Source organism: Oryzias latipes, chromosome 14 (genome assembly GCF_002234675.1).
Source record: "Oryzias latipes chromosome 14, ASM223467v1".
In the NCBI taxonomy this organism is placed as follows: domain Eukaryota; kingdom Metazoa; phylum Chordata; class Actinopteri; order Beloniformes; family Adrianichthyidae; genus Oryzias; species Oryzias latipes.
The window spans coordinates 8,258,430-8,280,197 of record NC_019872.2 but is presented as its reverse complement, the minus strand read 5'-3'; the positions used below and the strand labels follow the sequence as shown (position 1 = coordinate 8,280,197).

The 21,768-nt window shown below is 38.2% G+C and overlaps 1 protein-coding gene across 1 annotated transcript in view; it reads right to left on the bottom strand.

The window, feature by feature from the left end:
• LOC101175674 (transcription factor COE1) overlaps positions 1-21,768 on the bottom strand; it is a 90,769-nt gene that overhangs the window by 11,540 nt on the left and 57,461 nt on the right. Inside the window, exons 7-11 of the mRNA XM_004076149.4 lie at positions 17,101-17,182; positions 16,129-16,270; positions 14,110-14,243; positions 11,548-11,674; positions 2,484-2,572 (exon numbers count right to left, since the gene is read on the bottom strand). Coding sequence (XP_004076197.2) covers positions 2,484-2,572; positions 11,548-11,674; positions 14,110-14,243; positions 16,129-16,270; positions 17,101-17,182 — 574 coding nt within the window. The remainder of the gene's footprint in view (positions 1-2,483; positions 2,573-11,547; positions 11,675-14,109; positions 14,244-16,128; positions 16,271-17,100; positions 17,183-21,768) is intronic.

Here is a 21,768-nt window from a genome sequence, read left to right as displayed (position 1 = left end):
TTTAAAGAAGCTTGAAAGTGAGTCTTTGTTCCTGTTCCAGACTGGTATGAGGATCACCGCTCACCCGTCTAAAGAAGTTAAGCTGAAAGAGACAAATCCTCAACTCTTTTTGTAATATGTATGTGGTAAAACAGGAAAAGAGAATAAATCTGTTTTCCATTGTAATTATGTTTCTTTACCTTTCTCGTATCTGTACTAAGACTGATGGAAACAATGATTCCTTCATTTTAATTCCCATTTTAAAGGTATATAATTACTTTAAGGAGTTAAAAACATTTTTTTATTTCTTTTTGCAAGGCCTTGGCAGACCTAGAGGTTCATCTGAACTCTGGTTCACCTGGAAACCAGAGTGAGTAAAAAGTTATTCTAGGATGTGCACAGAGATAGACTGCTCACCTTGTCACATTGTTTTTTTAGTTAGGTATGAAAAGTCGATTGCTTGAAAAGCTGTTGCCTTAGGATTTTACAAAATATTACTTTTACAAGAAAAATAGTATTACTATATATATTTACATTCTTATAACATTGAACATTTGTTAAACATGATTTAAAACCAATAGCTTTAAGGAGATGGTGATGTTACTGGATGTGAGCTTCAATTTGACTATATTTGCACATATGGATGCTGAGGAGATCACAGTGGCGCAAACTGGCAGTTGAATCTGTGTGTGTGTGTGCGCGCGTGTGTGTGTGTGCATATGTGAGTAGTGAAATCCACTGAATGTTCAGTGAACATTCAGTGGATTCAGCTGTCCACTTGTAATCCTCTTACACAGTCCACTGCCCTGCCTGTCTGTCATCCATGCAGGTCTGCAAAGCAACTCTTAGAACTTCAATGCACAAAGTGATCGATACTCAATGAGCACCCAACAGTGTCTAAAACATGGCAAACATCTGTCACTCAACAAAACCAACGAACACTTTTAAAGAATCCAAATCAGGGGGGTAAAACACGTGCGCTGAAGCTCAGTCGCATTTTTCTAAAATTCAAGTATTAACCGTTGAGACAGCTAACATGTGTCCAGCTCACAGTTTAACTTTCTGACTTCTCTTTTGTCTACAAGGTGGCACTGATTAAGTTCTGGGAGGAGGAGTGTATGCGTGAGTTGTGCTAAGAAAAATGCAAACTCCACCATAGAGGCTGACTAATTCCTCTTTCTTGACACACTGGACGAATTTGATCTTTCATAAACAGAGTGAGGTGTTTGCAGCTGCAAGAACGCCTTCCTGAGAGCAATATGGTCATCTAGAAATCAAGACCTCTACATTGGTTGATGATCAAACAATAAGGAAAATCAGAAACGGACAACATGGTTAGGTTAAAGCAGGCGGAGAGGGGGTGAAAACAAACTAAGATACGAAAATGTGCGGACTTGAATGTTTTACCTCTTAAGTGAAAATAAACCAGAAACTTTAGAAAACTCTGTTATTGCACAGTTTGATCAGTCTTATGTGAATTTTTGTAGTCTTCGCAGGTTATGTTTGAGTTGGTTTACAAATTGAGGAGCACAGAGAAAACTTTTATTTGTCAACATTAAAAACAGAAAAACTGAAAAAGAATTGACTGTAAATAGTTTTGACATCCTGAAAGGTGAAAGGAAAAAGTCAAATAATTCCAGATTTGTGGTCAAATGTATGACTGAACCATTTAATTTAGCCTCTTTGTTGAGTTTTATTTTAAAAAGCTTCAGCCCTTAATAAACTAACAGTATGTTAGAAAGTGAAAGCAGCTCTTATTAGGTGTAAAGATGGTTATGATGTTTTGCACATGTTCCCGCAGTAATGATGCACATTGCATGCAATTGTTAACACATGTGCAGGATCCAGGGTGTCGGTACATTCATGATGACATCACATAATCACCAAAGTATCCCATCATGACCAGCGCCCATCGGTGAATGATGTCAACCCTAAATCAGCCAATCCTGGACCGGCTCCCGCAGGAACAGAAAAGTAGTCCGCAGCTTGTGATTATGAGGTTGTGAACCCCCCCCCCCATCCTTATACAGACGCAAACTCAAAAAGCCCACACTGAGGGGAGCGGCGAGCTGCCAGTTCTGCTGAGGATGGCAGGGCTTCATATCAAAGCAGAGCTCATCATTTGGTGCTAATTGTTTGCATCTGCTGATGTTTTAGATGCTGCGCTTGATCTGCAGCTGATAAACAAATAGTCAGATATGACTGTCTGATCTGGAAGGGATTGATATGCTCACCCGGTGAACGGGTGTTTTGCTGTATGAGGCTTTCAACACAAGAACACACAGAGGTCTGAAAAGAGAATTTCTGCTTAGAGAAAGTAGGAAAAAACACATTTTTGTCTTAAGCTTACGTAAGAATACGTCTGCGGTTGAAATGAAGAAAACCCGAAATATTCTGTGTAATTATAAAACAGCATCTTTCTAAAGTGCTTCTGATTGTCATAATTTGTTTGCCATCAAAGGCATCACATTTATTTGCAGGCGATTAAAGAATTGCCACCACACCTTTGGCAGCCTCTCTGGGTCCCCTGGGTGCCGAGGGATAACTTTCTGAAGCCTCTGGAAACCGTAGTCGATGGTTGGTTCATTCAGTGCTGCAGAAGAAAGAGAGATAGAAGATGAGAGTGGAGGAGTGATTTAAATAAAAGCTTAATGGAGTTAACTGGAAACACGCCTTGCATTGTTTTGAAAGGGTGTTTCATGTGCAGATGGAGCTGCAGAGCTTCCAGCTACAGAGCTGCCGGTTCATGACCGGCTTGTTGGTTTAATAATTTGTAATACCTAAGATTGGTGCAACAACTGACTTTTTAACCTCTCACATACTTTAGAACATCAGAGGAATTGGACTTAGTGGGCCCATTAAGGTATTTTTTAAAACTGTCAGAAAGATTTTTCTTTTCTTTTCTTTCTGCATTGTTTTTATCTAATAATTTACTTTCCTTATTGTTCATCTTCCACAAACTTTCACCTGCATTTATACTGTACAAATGAAAGGTTAAAAAATATGTATTTCCAACTATTTTATTTATTTAAAGCTTCTTTAAGCATTTGCAATGCTTAAAAAAGCTTGCATTGATGAATTCTTAATCTTTATCAATATTGATACTAATATTGACTTAAAAATTGGGGGCTAGAGTGAGCTTTTTTCTTTGTTGCCCACCTCCTTGCCCCACAGTAGCTTCGTCCCTGATTTAAGCCCAGAGTTTGTTTTTCCCAGACAGAACTGTTTGATTCTAGAAAATTCTGGTCTGCAATTGGTCTATAAGTTTTCTTGCATGTAAAAAAAAAGACAACTTTTTTTTTTCTAAATATAACCTATTATGATTATTATTTCATTTTTCAAATGACAGTTATAAGAAAGACAAAAGATAGAAAATACATAAAATAGAGAAACCTACAATAGAGAAAACTAAAATGGAAAAGTAGACTTAAAATCTAATATTAAATTCGACTCCTTTCAGGACTTAAAAAATATGTTCTCTTTGGCATCTTCTTTAGCATTTTTGTTGCTCAAAGCAATCTCTGATTTTCACAGACATATCAATGGTGTCTTATAACCTCAAGAAGCCTCAAGAGCAAAAAATCAATGATTGCTTCCTGTCCTTTATATTTAGGAAAATGCATGATTTTCCTTCAGGGTCTTCATTTGACAGATAATGTCTTCACATATTTTTTGACACAGTGCCTTATAAACATTGCTCAGAGCACCACAGAAAAACACATCACAAACCAATGACAACTGTTTCCTATCCTTGACCTTGCAATCTTTGCTAACTTGTGACTTTCAACAGACCTGCTCTAGAGCTTTTCTATCCTTGCTTTACCTTCATGCTGTCACTGCTAGTGTACATCATAAGCTTGCATACATGACATACAGATGCAAAATGACAACATCTGTAGGAGCCAGCAGGAGGGATTCAACTCATGAGGAGAGAGGCTCATTTTTCATTTTATGACACTTTGTTCCAAAGCACCATGCTGCTATTACGTAGGTCTCTGTGTGCAAAACTGGGTTGGAAAATAATGAGCCTGCTCTGTGTGTTCTCTAGCAGTTGACAGAAGCCTTCAGGTTTGAAAAAGTGACTTGTGACTGAAGGGTTGACAGTCCAAATCTGAATCGAACCCTGAAACAGCAACCGAGGAAAACTGTTTTCCCAAGAATTCCTTTGAGGAGCCTCAAAGCAAATGTTCACTCTGCAGATGAAATTATTTCCATTTCTGAAGACAAGCGGCCACTGTGGCTTAGTGGGTTCAATTCCTGGGCTTTGGTTTTAGTCTTCGTGGGGTAGATATGCAACGATTCCCCACGATTCGGTTCAAACCTCGATTTTTGGGGCAAAGATTTTGTTTGGGTCTGATGTAAGATTTGTGTATTACAAAACTATAATAACAACAAAAAAATCCAAGAAATCCTTTTTTTAAATTTGCTAATAAGCTGGTAACAATGAAGAAAAACCTTTCATTTGGCTTATACTAAGCCTGGTGTAATGTAATAAAACACAATAAAACATTATACATTTAGTACAACAAATTTTTGACTCTTTCAATGTAAATATATTCAAACATTTGCAGTACAGGGAATAAGGTACCAATATAACTAACATACGGCCTAGATTTAAACCGAGAATTGTAGCATCCCTTTAGTAGATACCCCTCAAGGTGCCACCAACTGTAAACATTTTGATAATAATTTAATAAAAAGCTTTGCAATGTATTTACAAAAAGTATAAAAAAAAGTATGAGAGACTGGAAGTCTGTTCTTCTTGCCTAAATGTGCAAAACATTACAAGAATCAGCAAACAACACTTGAAAATGAATTATTGGGAACTGGCACTAATCACTGCACTGAGGCATAAAGTCTTAAAGTGGACAATGATGGGAAAATCCACTTCAAGATGTTTTTAATCTTATCAAAAAAGTGGCAAAAAGGTTAAGAAACTGCCATCAGAACCCGTACAAGAAAACTTGACATGTAGAGAGAAAATGGGAGACAGATCAGTTAAAAAAAAGAGCTCAGTTGACACTGGGCTGTGAATTGTAGCATCTGGCTGCAGGCAAATACGCAGCAGAAAATCTTCATGTGATGCTCTCAAAAGCAATTACATGATAATAACAATGCAGGAATAATCTAAGGGGTTTTAAAGTGAGCTCAGAGTTCACTTTAATGTTCCAATTACTCTCCTCTACAGTTTTTACCCAATCAATACATCAATCAAGTGGCGCTCTGAAAGCTCTGTCACTCAGATGGGCTGTTTAAAAGAATGTGTGTGTGCGTTCCTGCATTTACTGATGCGTGCTGAACACGTGTCACATTGTTGAACCTTGTAATTTTCAGTGTGTGTGTGTGTGTAAGAGAAAAGGAAGTATAAAGTTATGCCAGATGCATGGATGTAGGTGTGGGGGGAACGGAGGGTGTGTTTGTGTGCATGATGTCCAAAGAGTGCAGCTGCACTGGTGATGTCTGGTACTTTCCACATCCAGAACTGATAAATTACTTGCAGCCAAATGTCCTGCGCAGCTTTGCAATTTCTCTTCAGCCTTTTTTTAGATTTTATTCTTTTAGATATATATCTATGTTTTATCATTATCTCACACCCTACTTTCTGGTTTCTGTTAGGTCCTGGACCACTTAATTTGTTAGCAACATAACTTCATAAATTGTAGGCTGTAAAAATTCCAGATGTTGAGAGGGTCCCGGACAATCTTCTACTCCGAGGAATGTTTCTGGGTGCAACATGATTTTACGATTTGTATGTGGTGATTATGTGAACATGACTGTGTGGTCCTAATGGGCAGATTATGAAGAATGTTACACATTTTTTTGCTTTGTGGGTTTGACTGTTTAGTACCATATTTTCTGCACTATAGGGCGCTCTTAAAAGCCATAACCCATTAATGCCTGGTGTCTCAAATTTGCGACAAACCACTTTGGTACCAAAATTACCTAGATGTAGCATCTACTTAAAAGCCGTAAGTGATTTTTTTTTTCATAGCTGGAAATAAATTCAGGCATTAAGGGGTTATTTTTGCCAAAAAATGAAATAAACCACAGTGCACCTATAGATTAATGCTGGTATGCGCCAGACTGTGTTTTTTTAGGTATTACAAACAAGGTTGGGAGTTACATGTATTATGAATACGCTAACGCAGCTAATGCTTTTAACTTGGCTAACGTGTGAAATGTTTCAAACAAGTTCTAGAGTTACTGTGTACGTAGTCAATAAAGTTTGACTGATTGACGGATTAATCTCTGACTCGCTCGCTCAATGCACCTAATAGTTCAGTGCACCTCATTCATGACAAAAGCTTGAAAATAGACTTGATAAGACTTTGATAAGAATCTGTCATTTATTTTGACTGACTTTTAGCTTGATTAGTGTAGAATAGATTTAGTGAAATGTTAGGTTTTCTTTATATTTTCTGTATGTTGCATGATGATGTTGCCTTGTTGTGATAAACTTGTGGTTACATGCTTGCTGCTTTCTCTGTATGCAGTAGATTCATGCACTTTTTACAGGTGTCTGGTTTTTCTTCAATGAAGTAGACTGTCTATTGTTTTAGGATGTATCTAAAAATCTGATGGGTTTAATATCCCACTCCAATCCTCTTTTGAGCTCTTTTTAAAGCATTCTCAGAGGTATTTTAATTAAGATTATTCAGATTTTAAGTCAAACTTAAACATAGTTTCTGCAGAGCAGCAGGAATTGATCAGAAATTCGCCTCTGAGTTGTGGTCGCATATGAGCACTCTTGGCGCTGAGCAAGTCTGCCCTCATTTCCAATCATCCCGTTGTTTAAAAGCTCTCCTGCAAGCTTAAACCCCTGACAACACTAACCAATATTACCGGTGCAACAAAAATGGCAAACAACATCGGAGCTTGTGGCCCGCTGATTGTTGCACTTACGAAACTGCTAAAACCTTTATCAAATCCCATATTTATTTGTCTGTAAGTTGTTAGAAGAAAGCCGTTGAGAAAAAATTGCAAGTAAAGTGAATGTGTTCAACAGGGACAAAAGAAAAGAAAAAAAATCCGTCATGGCTGAGACAAACAATTACAAAAACAGCTGCCTAACAGTCGGCAAGCTATCAACTGTCAGAATCAACTGCCAGCGTCAGATCAGCACTCAGTTCATCTCTGGAGACATAACTGATGCCAACACTAAAATTACACACACTCGTGCTCCCCACACACCTACAAGTTTGACAAATTCTCTGAGCAGGTTGTAAAGCCTAAGGATCTCCTGCGTATGAATTGTTTGTCCATGTTTTCTGATTCTCAGAGGTCGAATTTCTGTAAAATGTTTATTCTGGATTTTAAAACAGTAGTATTGGCTTATTCACTCAAGCATACATCTCATTTAAAGGCACTGGTGGAGCCAAAACACTGACCCCCGCCCACCAGATATAGTGAAACAGAGGGGTGTTGATGGGAATTGTTTGTATTCCAATTGGAGACAAGTGAAGAACAAAATGTTCCCAATAAAAAAGTTTGCTTCACAGAAATATTTATTATTTTATTTGTCAAGTTCAGTTGTTAGAGAAGACAGAACTTTTTGAGCAACTGCATAAAACCAAATCTGCCTGTCTCCATAACACTGCCTGGGCAGCAGAAATCGAAAAACAGCTCGGACACCTGAGCAGAGGAGATGACATGGAGGAATGAAACTGTTTCATCTCTTTAAATTCTGCCCCCCAAACACCCCCCACTGCTCCACAAACCAACCCAGCATGAATCCCTCCGGCTCTGTCTTAACTCCCCTCCTTCCTGTCTTCTGCTTCATCTCCTTCTTCCTCCTTCTTAACTACACCTTCTGCCACTTTCACCCACATTTCTCTTCTTCCATCACTCCTCCAGCTTTGCTCCCTCCCCTCAGAGTCCAGAGCCGCTGTTAGATCAATACTCATTGAAGTTTCATGAGGACACACCATCCATTCCTGTTTCACAATAAAATGTGAACAGAAGAAGGAGGGAGACGGACAGATGAGAAAAAAGGTGGCAAAGAGGGAAAAAAAATCGCAAATGATGTATGTTGGGACATTGTATGTGCATGTAAAGCACAATAATTATGTTTTTCCTGTCTTCACTTGGACGGGCCAAAACAAAGGAATGCACAGATGAGAAAAAAAGGAAGGGAGAGGCAGGAAAACGACTCAAGCTGGGTGAAAGGACAGACCGAACTGATGTAAGAGGAGTAGGAGTAGGAGGAAACAAATAGGAGGTGTGGTGGTATTGATTCTCTGGCCAGCCAGCAGTTCAATAGCACTGAATTATTGCTTCATTCTTCCCCTTATGAGATGAGATCTCTTTCTCGTGCTCTCGTCGGCTCTGCGACTTTCTGAATGATAGTATATGTGTCTACGTGCATGTGTGTATCTGCATGTGTGTACTGCTGTACTGTATGTGAGATCCACTTAATGCCAAATCAATACTTTACAATCTGGTTTTAAAAAATCCACACTGCTTCACAGGGTTTTTTTTGTTTCGTTTTTGACATTGTGTTCAACTCTATTTCTTTTTTTTAATCAGAACAACTATGTACAAGCCAGAAAAAGTAAAAATATCTGTAAATTTTCAGTTTTGTGCAGCTTCTCTATTGAGAAACCTACATGGAATCTAAAACAGCCTCTACATGAATGAGTGTTCATAATGTTTATGTGTGAATCTGTGCACAATCATCATTGATTACCGCTTTGCACAAAATAATTTTTAGTGGTGTTTATTGGTAAAAAATGTTCATTTCCTCCATCAAGCAGATGAAAGCTCCATATACAAGCATTTTATGTTGCTATGTTTTACAATTACCTTTAACTCCTGTTTAAAATCTGTGCAGTGGGCAAAATATAGTCCAGTTCATGTGTAGCTTTTTTCGTGAGCTTCATTTTTTAAGTGCATGCTTGTCAGCATGCTAAATTGCTTGGTCCTCACACCCAGAGGCTACCACAGCTGGAGCACAGCAAAAGTCACCGCAGTCAATCCGCTTTCATTTCTTTTTCTTTTTTTTTGCCAAAGACTTCCAGAAAGGAGCCAACCTTAAGGTGGGGTCAGGTAACCGCACTAACAGATTGTGTTTCCCGGGACACATTGAAACAATCATGCCAATCATGAGGTCACCAGGGTCTACCTCTGCCCAATAGGAGAAATAGTTAGACACCAGAAAGACCAATTACAAGTCGCCTTGCCTCGGGGTCATTGCAAAGATGTTTTGACTGAAGAACACAAAAGCAAGCTAGGGAGGGGGGGGGGGGTAGTTTTTGTCATACACAATTAAAAAAATCAAAATAATAGTAGTTTTCTGTTTGCTGACAGCTTTTACTGTTCATTTGTTTTGAAAACTACAATTTAAGAAAATTTTCCAAAATCTTAATGGTTCTTTATCTCATATCTCTTGTGCTAAGTTCACACCAGTCGTGTGACCAATCTTCAAGAACTTGCTAAAAGCAGAACGTGGACCCGGTTTCTGCTTTTGCACCTTCGCCATCTCTTATGACATCACAGATCTGCTTAGATTCACCATTTAGAGAAATACCACAAAAATCAACGAAACATCTCCTTTAAGCTTTACTTACTTATATATGACTTTTTTAATAGTATCTATTAACGCAAGTTTCACCTGATTTAGCTAAAAAACAAACCAAGTCGGCATTTTTCGACATCGCATTCTTGAACGCGCGTTTAGGATACGGTGTTCACACTGGACTGTCGCTACCAAATACTAGCGCATGTCCACGTCCTACAGTTGGAGGAGGGTTGGTGTGAAATGTTGAAGTGTTGCAAATCTCGCAAATCTTCTTCCAGGTTTTTTTTTTCACAGCTCTATTCCGATGAATGAACGAATGAAGCTGGTGTTGTATAACTCTAGCCAGGCACAAACCGCAAGTATATATTCCTACTCCATGATCTATTTTCAAACTGTTTGCATTTTTTTGAATCAAAAGGAACACCATCCATACGTGACAACTAAATCTGAGTCCCTGATTGGTCGAAGGTTTACCTGGTTTAACTAGCAACATGCGTTCAATGGCCGTGCATTTTGTACGTAGAGCCTGAAAACGTTCTTAGAAATGTGCATAACTATGCGTGAACATGAGAGTTTTGAACACGTAAGACCGAAACATGAATTTTTGCGTGTTTATATATAGACTCTTCCTTAAAAGTGGTCGTTGCAACGTGCGTTGCCGAGGGTGATAGCTTTATATCTAAGTTTCTTCCTGTTAGAGGATAGTCATTTATTTCCACTTTTGCATCATGCACGTTCAGAAAGATGTGTCTGATACTGATCTTTATAAATACATTTTAAGAAAACTTGAAACTTTAATTGAACTATAAAAAAGAAAGATTATTTTAATAACTTTTTTTTAAATTAAATATGGGTTGGATTAACCGGGGTGCCACCTACTGGTAAATAAGATCTCAATTACTCAAGTTTATGTCAGAACAAGTTAATAAATCAAAGCTGTTTTTTCAGTGACTCCCATTGCGTAGACATGTCGGAAAAAAGACTAAACAGAAAGTTCTATCATGTCTGTATGTCAAACCAAATATAAACTAAATCCACATTTAAATGCATATGACTAACTTCTACAAAGACACTGCAACTTATGATAAACTAAGAAAAATGAATAGATGCTATTTTTTTCAGGTGAACATTCATTCTAAAATGATTCTACAAAATAATGATAAAAGCACCTTTTTCAACACTTTTTACAGTTGTGGACATCGCACCTGGCACTATATCACATGATAAACCGCATAGAAATTGAATTAATGATCTAAAAATGAGGAGCTTTTCTTTGTCAACAACTAAAAATTTATTTTAGCAGCCATGTGATCTTTACTGTCAAAAAATAAATTAAGAAAAAGGCATTTTCTAAGGAAGCAGGATTGTTCTTTAGTCTATTTCTCGGTTACTCGTGTTAATGATCTGGCTTAAACACTGACAGTTCATTCGTGTTTCTTCCTCGTCATTGATCAGGTCCTTTATCTTCCCTTAATTACTGGCATCATCAAATTTTCCTGCCTCCCTGTTAACGACGTCATCATTATGGTGTGATGGAGCCACGACGAGCAGCAGATCAATACCAGACATCACATCACCACCATCCATTTCCACATATATGTGCAGAAATGACATACATGCTCTAACTTCTCCTCCTTTTCATCCTGTTTTCATTTCAACAGGAAAACACTTATTCCAGTCAGCAATTCATTCAGGAGTCCTCTTTTTTTTAAATCATTGTGTGTTTGTGGGTCTTTTTAGCCTTTGTGTATGTGTGTGTTGGTAAACTGAGTGTTCTGCATGATTTCACTAATAGTTCCAATATGTAGGGCTATAAAGAGCAGACTGTTTAATTGTACCTGGTTTTAATGAGCCACTGATTATGGCAACATTCTAACAGTGTGGCTCGTTAATGTTGACTAATCTACAGTCATTAGTTCAACACTGTCTGGCCTGAGAGTGAACTGCAACTCATGAACGCTGTGCACAGACGTGCACGTGACGGCAAACGCAGAAGTTTAAATGAAAATACAACATAGTTCTTTTGCTTTTTGTGTGTACTTTGGACAAACCTGTGTATATGAACCTTCCTGGTGTTCCTTTGCAGAACTGCTTGGACTTGTATGACAGAGTGACCTCCACGACCCCCGGGATGTGTCTAGGAGGCGTCTGCACCCGGATGGCGTGTGGCGTAATCAACTAGAAGAACAAGGAAAACTGAGTAGGTGCTCAGAAGAACTCCCTATTAAAAAATACATTTTTGTTGAAGCAAAAAAATGTAATTTACAGAAAGGGAACAATGTTTAACTGTTATTTTAAGAAATAAATCATGTAACTACATATTGGTTTGGTTATAGAATAGTTATAGAATGTAAAGTTAAATAGTGCTCAGCTTCAGAAACATTACTCTGCCATCCAGTCCAGTCTTTGTCAGACAAAGTACTCTATGTATGGTTAACGTTGATTTAAAACGTTTGCAAAAGTGTTGAGCTTTATTTAAATCTAGATTGACTAAACCAAAGGAAAATCTGTTTATGTAATCGCCTACAGAAAACGGCTGACTTTAAATAACATTGCACTGCAAAAACTGAATTTTCAAAGCAAAAAGATAAAGAAAATCTGACTTGCAAGAAAAGTTATTTTATCAAGAAAGTTTTTCAATAGCAAAGTAATCTTAGTTTGAGAAAACAAGTCTAAGGGTGTTTTCAGACTGATGGTCCGACCAGAGTCTGCTTATATTTGGTCTCTATTCGGACATTTCTTATTCGAACCAAAGCTTGTAAATGAAACCACATGACTAAATATCTCTTCAGTCGTTGACCAGGAATTACGACGGCAGGGCAAAACAACGATAGAAAGAATATTGTAAGTAACGCCCTATGCAATCCTCATCAGGATAGTTCACTTATTCAAACTGACCCATTTTGAATGTCTGTATCATGGTCCGGGTACAACACTTACATTTGCTATTTTGGTATGGCGGAGTCATGCTGCAAGGCAGTTACTGAGGAAACAGCTAAGAAGGTACGTTGATAAGTGTTTATGACACATAGATTGTCAGGAAAACAGTGCGAGAAGCAATGTGTATCATGTTGAAAGTTGTTTCAATGAGCCTTCTTTCATCCGATCACATTTCAATGAGTTGCTGTGTCTCATTGTTGCTTTGTTACTCTGTTTACATTGCAATGCCCGGCTACTGTGGCCGTTTTGGTCCAGTTGTTCCACAGCACGGAACGAACCTCAGCGAAACTCAGAGCGAACCAAAGCTCAGTCCGCGTGGAAAAGAATCAAGACAAAAAAAGAGACAAGAACTAGGTCAGAGTGCACCCGGATCCCGGACCAGTGTCCGCTTGGGTATATTCAGACCGAAAACATGTTCCGGATTATCAGGGGAAACCCTAATTCACTATAATTCTTTTCTTAAAATAATAATTCTTCGTAAGACATTGTTTTACCAAATTGGCAGATTTTTCTGGGCTTATTTAAAAAGATTTGTTCAAATTTTAAGAATGTTATACTTATTGCAAGGCCTGTTTTTGCAGTGTTTTATCTTTTCAAATTGCAAATTTATACACAAAGTATCAAGGTAAATATTTCAGTTTTTTTAATCTTAAAAAGTCTAAAAAAATAGATATTTATGTGACTGTACACAAACATTACATTTCTACAGCCTTTAAAAATGTAAAATGAATGTTGTTTTGGTTCAACTTCTATATTAAATATGTTTTTTTTTTCTAAATGAGGATTATGATAATCCTTACAGCTACAGTGGCCCTTCACCCTCATTCTGATGAATAACACTTCATAATGACTGAATATTCAACTTTTAACATTCTGTCATGGAGGTGATTTGAACAAATAACAGTTTGACCCAGATTTGTGAAAACACTGCATGTGGGACAAAGATGTAAACAAACTGAGCTTGCCAAACGTGCAGTCAGGTTCCACCAGAACAATATTTCAAAACGTGTTTTCTTGGTTCAAAATCAATAATCAGGTTGAGTGCAAATGAAACATTTGCTTGGCAAAACATTTTTCGGAGCCTTTCAGAGGAACACCAATAGAGCTGAGATGGATTGAAGCGAACTGAATTGAGAGTCTGTACACATGTTAGTGTGTGTAAGTGCAGCTCTCAACACTGTAAACAAACCCCTCAGCTCTTAACACACACGTACGCAAATTTCTGTATTGCAAGTATACACACACTCTCACACACAGACACTGTTGTTGTTGGAAAAGAGCCACAGTTGCTCGGCACACACGGTTAGTGGAGTCAGAAGACAAATAAACATTCTGTGGAGAAGTGGGACTGCACTGTGAAAAAGTATGATAGCTAAATGTGAGTTTGTATGTGCGGATCAACACGCACTGTTTGGACCTGCATTCATACATGGAAGCAGAGGCCCATTAGGTAAGAAAAGCTATGAGGGGTGGCTGTTGCTTGTTGGTGGGCTCTCATTAGATCAGTAGACATCCTTTTAACAAACACAACACACACATGACCATGCATTTGACTACACAAAGCTAAGAGGCTGTGCATGAAAAAAAGTATGTTTTAATTTCGAAGGGCTAAAACACACAGCGGAGGGGTTGAAACAACACGCAGGCAGAGCAGTGGTAGCGGCCAAACTCACCTCGCTCCAAACCAGCATGGTACCAAAGATAACTTGGAGACCATCAAAGAAGTTGTCTCCTATGATGATGACTGTTGCACCCCCTGTGGTCCACCCCTCACTGGGACTGATGGCTTTAATGCATGGAGCTGCTCCTAGAAAGAATGCATTTTTACAGATTGTTAGATTTGACTAAAACCCAATTTTTGCCATAAAAAGTTCACTGGACAAGTCATGGCACTGGCAGTCAGTTTAGGGAAAAAGCTAATCTGTTGGACCATCAAAAATATTCAACAGTGGTCCTCAACCCCCGGCTGACGGACAGCTATTGGTCCATGGGACAGTTGTTACCGCAACGCAGAGAATAAAAAGATTTTAAAGATAAAAAGATCGTCTTTAGGAGTTTCCATTTTTTCCATTTTATATGTACTATCTGATTCTGAAGGAAGATTTATTTTGAAAAACTACTGGATTCTAGCCACCACATCCAAGTCATTTTTCTCATTTTTGATGCATGTCAAGTCGCTCAATCATGTGTCCTAAATACATCCGGTACTTTCTTAAAGCGGTTACGCCAGCAGATGAATTGAACCCCCAAGCTAGAAAGGTCAACAAAAGACAAACTTATTTGAATGTTTCTTTTCATAGAAAAGAACCATTGAGGAAACAGAAGAAGAGCCTTCGACTTCAAAATAAAATAAAAAAACCTGCATTTAACAGACAAAAACCAAGAGTCATTACTCTAGATACGGATTCATTGTGGCAGTTGTTCCCACACACCATAATAATAATGTATAATATTCAGCAACCAGCTGTCTAATGTTACGAGGATGCTGCTAATAATTTTCCTTTAATGCTGGAATCTTGTTTATTATTTTATTAGTAAAATACAACTGTACTTTTTTAGGAGTTTTTTTTTAATTTATCTGTCCCACTTTAAAAGTCAAAGGAGGCTAAAGTTGGTTTAGTTTGCACTTGGACAGTTAAGGGGAAATCTATATCAGACTACTACAAATAAAGATTAAACTAGCTGCAGATATTTTACAGAGGATGAAGATAACCTTTATTCCCAAAAGTTAAGGGATACTGGAGGCTAAATATAAATTGGACGCCCACTTCTAACTCGTAGAGACAAGTCCATGATAATTTTGCCTGACATTAAAGCGGTCTGTGGCCTATAATAAGGTTGGTGACCACTGCTATGCAAGATTTAGTTGAGACATTTTCCATGCACAGTTAAATAATATAAGAAAATCATTGACAATCAAAAGTAAAAACAGATAATTGATCAGTCATCTCTCCAGTGTAGAGCAGGTACATGTTACTTTTAGTTTATCTAATTTTACAATATATATAAATATATAAATTCTGTGAAAATAAACACCTTAAACTTTTTGGATTTTATTTGCTTATATCTAGACAAATTACATTGTAATTCCTCTAGATATAAGCAAGGCAAGTACATTTAAAGCAAAAACTCTTAATCTAATTATTTAGATGTGGTCTAATCCAATCTAACATGTAATAACTCAATTTGCTATCCATTATTTTAAAAGCGTTTTGGTTTAAAAAGGATCATTTTGTGTTTTTCTTTGTCCAAAGCCTGATTGATATGAGATTACACAAACAGGCTAGTCAGTCAGTTAAGCTGGCATCAGAATGGCTTCAAACAGAAGGGATTCAGTCATCTTATGTCACTTCAATGCTGAAATGTGGTGAATTTAAGCTCATATGATCCTGTCCCACAGAAAACAACAAAAGCCTGTCTATCAAAAAACAACTCTCCCTGTAATGGAAGCCAATGATTATTAGAAGCTATCTGAATTACAACTTTCACCCCCAGTCTGGATTTGATTTTGACAAAAAAAAGCTTAATGATATTAGATCTAGCACATACATGCCCACGGAGCTTCATGCATTGTGTGTGGAGAGCTGGATTAGCCAGATGGAGGGGCAGGAATCACCTGATAGGATTAAACCATCAACCATCTGGCAGCCATGCTGCTTGCATTCACACACACACACACATATTTCTGTTACCGTGTTCTAGGTAAGACGGCGTTCCCTCCACAGGGTCGAGCCTTCGGGCCCGTCGGCCGTGTTTTGAGTTGTTGTGGACAAACATGTTGTCAGAGACGGAGAGGACATGTCCTTCCACGCTCACTGTCGTTGATACAACCACCTGAGGAGATGTGGGGGAGGAACAGGGAGCACACAAGTGATTGTGGGAGAGATGCGCAATAGGAAGGAAGAAAATGGGATTTGAATAAATGTGATTCAAGCAAAAAAAAAAAAAAAAAAAAAAAAAAACGACACTAAAGCAAAGAAGTACAACATCAAATAACCCCAAGGAGCTAGAGGGCATTAAACTGTGAAAAGCTCTTGATATGTAACCAGTTATCACTGCTATTACCATCATCTTCTGTGTTCTCTGTTCAACAGTTTCTGATGGGTCCAGCCTTTAATTACCTCCTCAGGAAACAGAGCTGTCTTTTTCTGGTTCCACTACAATAAAGCTGCACAATTAGGATCACTGATGCGGTCGCACTTTTTTACTATGAGACTGTCCTGTCTGTTGCACCCCAAACCCCCCCCCCCCCATCCCCCATCACACACATGTGCACCATGCATGCACACACACACACACACACACACAAACAAACATGTCACTGTAATAAAGCTGTCCATTTTTCTTGTACGTCAAGTATCTCCACTCAGCCTCAAGTGTTGCCTTCCTGATCTTGTTGCATGTATGGAGATGAGGAAGTAGTGGTGATCACTCTTCCTTTTAGTTATTTTGTTGTTCATATCCACTGTGTTTGCACCAAATGGAGAGACAAACAGTTCTATGTTCAAGTTTTTGTAACTTTAAATCAAAGTATTTTATCACACATGATGTCCACTAAAACTGTACAAAAACCCTCAGAAATGATTGTGAAAAGAGTAGAATGTGCATAAACACAAAAAATGTGAAAAGTGAAATTAGGTGAGGAAAATGATGACTGAGTGTACCTGAAACCTCCTCATGTCTCTGGGGTTTCCTGCATTCTTTAAACAGTTCTGGTTGCACTTGAGGAAAAACTTGAGGAAAAATCTGTGAATGACAAAGAGAAAAAGCTTGTGTTTAGGAGTTTATGGCTAACAAAGGATTGTGAATGAAAACACTAGTTTTTGAAAATCGAAAAAGGTCTTTTGAGGATATTATTCTAACAGAAAGGAAAGTATTTTAAGATTCACAAAAGTGTTTTTTTAGCCAAAAACAAAGAACCTGTGTGATGTTTTGGGACACTGTTTCTGCAGAGCAGCCGGAGTTTATTAGGAATTCGCTTTTGAGTTGTAGGTGGGACCATTGGTGCAAAGCAACCCCCCCCCCCCCCCCCCCAATCCCTTGTTGGAAAGCAAAGCAGGGAGCTTGTGGCCCGCCCAGCATAGTTTTATACATAATAAGCTCTTTTCCAAATTACATTTTTTTCGTCTGCTCCTGATTCACAACGGCTTGAATAAAGAGCTACTCAGAAACACAATTTTAAGCTTCTTTTTCATAATATTTCTCTTAAAAGTGGCAGTTGATAGCGCTCCTGCCTCATAGCAAGAAGGCCCTGGTTCAAATCCCGGCTGGGACCTTTCTATATAGAGTTTGCATGTTTTCCCTGTGCATGCATGGGTTTTTTACCGAGTTCACCCCACCCTCACCCAACAGTATCCAGGACAGGCTCTGGCAACCTTGTGATCCCAAAAGGGATAAAGCAGATGAACTAACACAGAAATGGATGGATGGATGAATTTTTTCTCTATCATCAAGAAAATGTTAAAACACAATCAGAATGGGTCTTTAAATTAAAAGTTCAAGATCAACACTTTAAACTTTAGAGTTTGTAATCGGGATTCCTGGTGATTCACAGTAAGTCAGAAACAAGCATAGGAAAATTCCCATTGGATGTTTCCAAAAGATGAGCATATGTCATGAATTCATATTACGGAATGAGTCAAACTCGCAGATGGTCATCAACGACAGCAAAACACATCCAGGTTGTGTTTTGCTGTGAGCCAGCTGGCCCGCCCGGCGAAAGCTACTCTCAGATGAAAACATAAAAATGTTCATGTTGCAGCTCAAACAAAAACAATATCACACAGTACAGCTGCATCCAGCAGGAAATGTTTACCTCACAATGAAGTTTGTGAAATCCGCAGTGCCAACACATTTATTTCAATATTATTCTGCTTATAAAGCTACATAAATGTTAGGAGCAAATTATCTTTTGCAATATTAAATAAATAAAGATGGTAAATGTATTTATTGGACTTTAAGATTCCTACAACTTTGTATCTTCCTCAGTCTTTCATGGCTGAAAGCTGTGTTCCACTGTTCAATAAATGACAGCTTTTGCACAGGACTACATTAACAAAGTAGAGGTGTGCAATTATGTGTGTGTCCGTGCAAACATGCGCTGTGCATGTGTGACGGTGCAGCACAGCTCAGTGGCAGGTCTGAGTGTAAAACTCTGCGTTAACGAGCTCAGGCTTCGTTAGGACGCCGGCACAGGGATACTGCATGTCTAATTACCTCGACCCCTCACCCTTGGGTGACAGCCTATCACAGCTGAGGACAGCCACGGTGACCTCTGCTGACCTCTCACTGTCTAGTCCTCCTCACAACACTAGCATAGCGTTAACACAACCACCTCGGCTGACCCTCCGTTGTAGATCTCAGTGTAAAGGAGGTGATTTGGAGGCTCCCACATTCATCCGCCTTGGTTATGACAAGAATACAGCAACAGCAAAAGTGGGTCTCTGATCTGTGAAACTGTTCTTTAATGTAAGTTGCAGTCCATTATTTGCACTAAAGAAAGTTATGTAGACAGCTAAAAGAATTTCTTCAGTGTTTTAAAACAAATCAAATCAGGGTTGTTGTTCAAAGTCTAATTTATGGTATGCCATTACATTACCCACTAATTTTGTTAACGCTGACAGTGTCCTACTTCATGTGCTTCTCTTTTGCTGGCACTTTATTGTCTTTTTCCACTTATGTCTGCCACTTTTCTGTACATTTTAAAAAGATCTGGACTATTAGAGATAGGAAGAACCAAAACCTTTTGAAAACAGCTCCAATTTGTCTTCAAAATCAGTTTAAAAAAATCTATCTTTTTTCTTTTTTCAAGCTGAATAAATGTCACTATTTTTCATATCTACCACTTAACTCCATCCTTCTATTTGCCATAAGTGTTTTCTCTCATTGATATTGGGGTTCGTCCTCTAAATTGTAATGCAGTCCTAAGCGCCACTCTTCCTCGTTCACTTGATCCCATCTGGCCTAATCAACTCTGGTATTAAAAAAAAAAAGAAAGTAAAAAGGCCCCAGTGGCACACATACAAACACACACACCTCAACACCTTGGGTGAACTGATTAGCTGTTAAAGTAACTGGTCGTTTAGAGCCTTCCAATTAAACCAGGCAATTATTAAAACCTGGATGGTAGAGGAGGAGGGACGCTCTCTGCCCTCCTATCCTCTTTTTTCACCCCCACCTTATAGTCGAATCATGTTCAAGTGATGACCCTTGTTAGGTTTTGAGGATCACCATTAGGCAGATCACCCTGTGGTTTGTGATTACACAGATACACAGGGGGATCCGATTTCAAAAGGAGTTTTAGAAATAAGTTTTCATTTTTACTTGTACTATTTTCTAATGGTGTCAAAAATCGCATGAAAAGGGTAAGATAAACAAATGTTTACCTAAAAAACAAAACAAAAAGAAAACTGATTTAATAGCCAAAATTACATTATTGGACTTTGGGGAACTTTTGTTGAGGAATGTTTTCTTTTCAAATCCACCTTAAAGTTATATAGAAAATACATAGATTATTATTAATAAATATGAGCCAGTTTTGGAAAAAAGCAAACAAACAAAAAAGTTTTTACACTCTTCTCTTTTAAAGAATGCTACAATAATTTTTCACCTCGCAAAAAACTGGTATGAAATGTTATATCCCCACTATAAAGAGTAATAAAAAGTTAGAACTATTGTCCATTATTATAAAGTTTGAAATCGTGTGAGCTGTCACAAAACAGGCAGACAGCCAGTTCCAATTGCAGCAGGTTTATTAGCACAACTAAAAGTGCACAAAGCTAAATCAGGGTCAGGCAGGCAGGAGTCAATAATGGGCATGGGAGCATCAGAGAAGAGACTGAGGTAGTCAGGATCCAGGTGAGATTCAGGGCAGGCGGCAGGCAAACGGAATCCGAGACAAAACAGGGTCAGGAAATCAGAAGATCCGATCCACATTAAACGCTCAGTTATGCAAGCAGTGGCACAAACAATACTTCACACTGAGTGATGCTCAGTGCAGTGCTTAAGTACACTGTGAGTGCTTGCAAATGAAAGTCAGGTGTGCTGGGAGATGTAGTGTGTTTAGAACTCTCGTAATGGTTCCCACCGATGACCAGTGGAGTAGGCAGAGCCCTGACTTCTAACAGTGAGTAGAAACAGAAAAGAAGACAACAATGAAAATGTTCTAATAAATTAGAATAATGTTCACATAAATAAAAAATATTAGGCTAAGCATAGGAGCTATAAGATAGTTTTGTGTTTAGATTCTAAACTGAAACTAAAGTTCTATTTGGAAGTGTTTGATAAATGTAAATGTTTCACATGTATACAAAAAAAGGCTTAGAGGCTTCTTTAAAATACCTGCATTAAATCCTATTTATTTTTGTTTGGATGCAAAACTAATTAAACACAACTTAATGTTTAGCTGATGTTAGCTGATAAGGAATATGTGGGCAAAATTGAGGCTATTTTTATTTTTTTAATTATGACAAAGTTTGTCAGCAAAAGACAAAACATTTTCTATCCTAAAGTTTGTTTATTTCTTTTTATTTTAGTTAGGATAATCACAAAATGGAATAATGTACATCTATTCTGCAAATATGATTGTAAAATTGTCCAGGCAGTCATAATGCAGAAAGTTATGGCTGAGTTTTAGTTTTTAGGCAGACATGGTGTAATTGGGCAAGTAGCATAATCACCCGTGGTCTTCCTATAGACTGTTAGCCACAGCAAACAACAGTTGGATGCAGCTTTTTCATCATGTTAGCCTTGGTGTAGTGGTGAACAGCAAGTTACATCTATTATTCAGAGGCCAGGATGGCAATTATGGCTCGGAGCACAACTGACATTAATATTTAATATATAGGTCCAACACAGACCTGAGAGAGAGACAGGAAGTGACAGAGTGAGGGGATGGAGAAGGCGCCGGGATGCCAACAGATAAACACAGTGAGGAAGAGGAGGGGGTGAAGAGAGTTTGTGAGGAAGAAACAAATAGCAGGAGAGTAAGGAGAAAAGATTGTGAAAGTTTATTTTGATCACTCTCCTGTCATTAAAGTAGTTAAAATGCAAACAGGGTGGGGGTGCCATCTGGCGGAATTCCAGTATCTGTGTTTGTAACGTATATAAAAAAGACTGAAAGAGTGTGTCCATTTTATTCCTTGTGGACCTGCTACTTTACTAAGCCAAAAATAACAATGCAGCCTTAGAAGGAAGAAGAAAAAAAACACAACAACTCAGGAACACACAAACACACACTCAGACAGCATTCTTTTAAGTTGTTGCTGACAGGTAGAGAAACTGCAGAAAGTCAGCTTGTGCAGACAAACTGTACAACAGATCAGTGCTTTTGC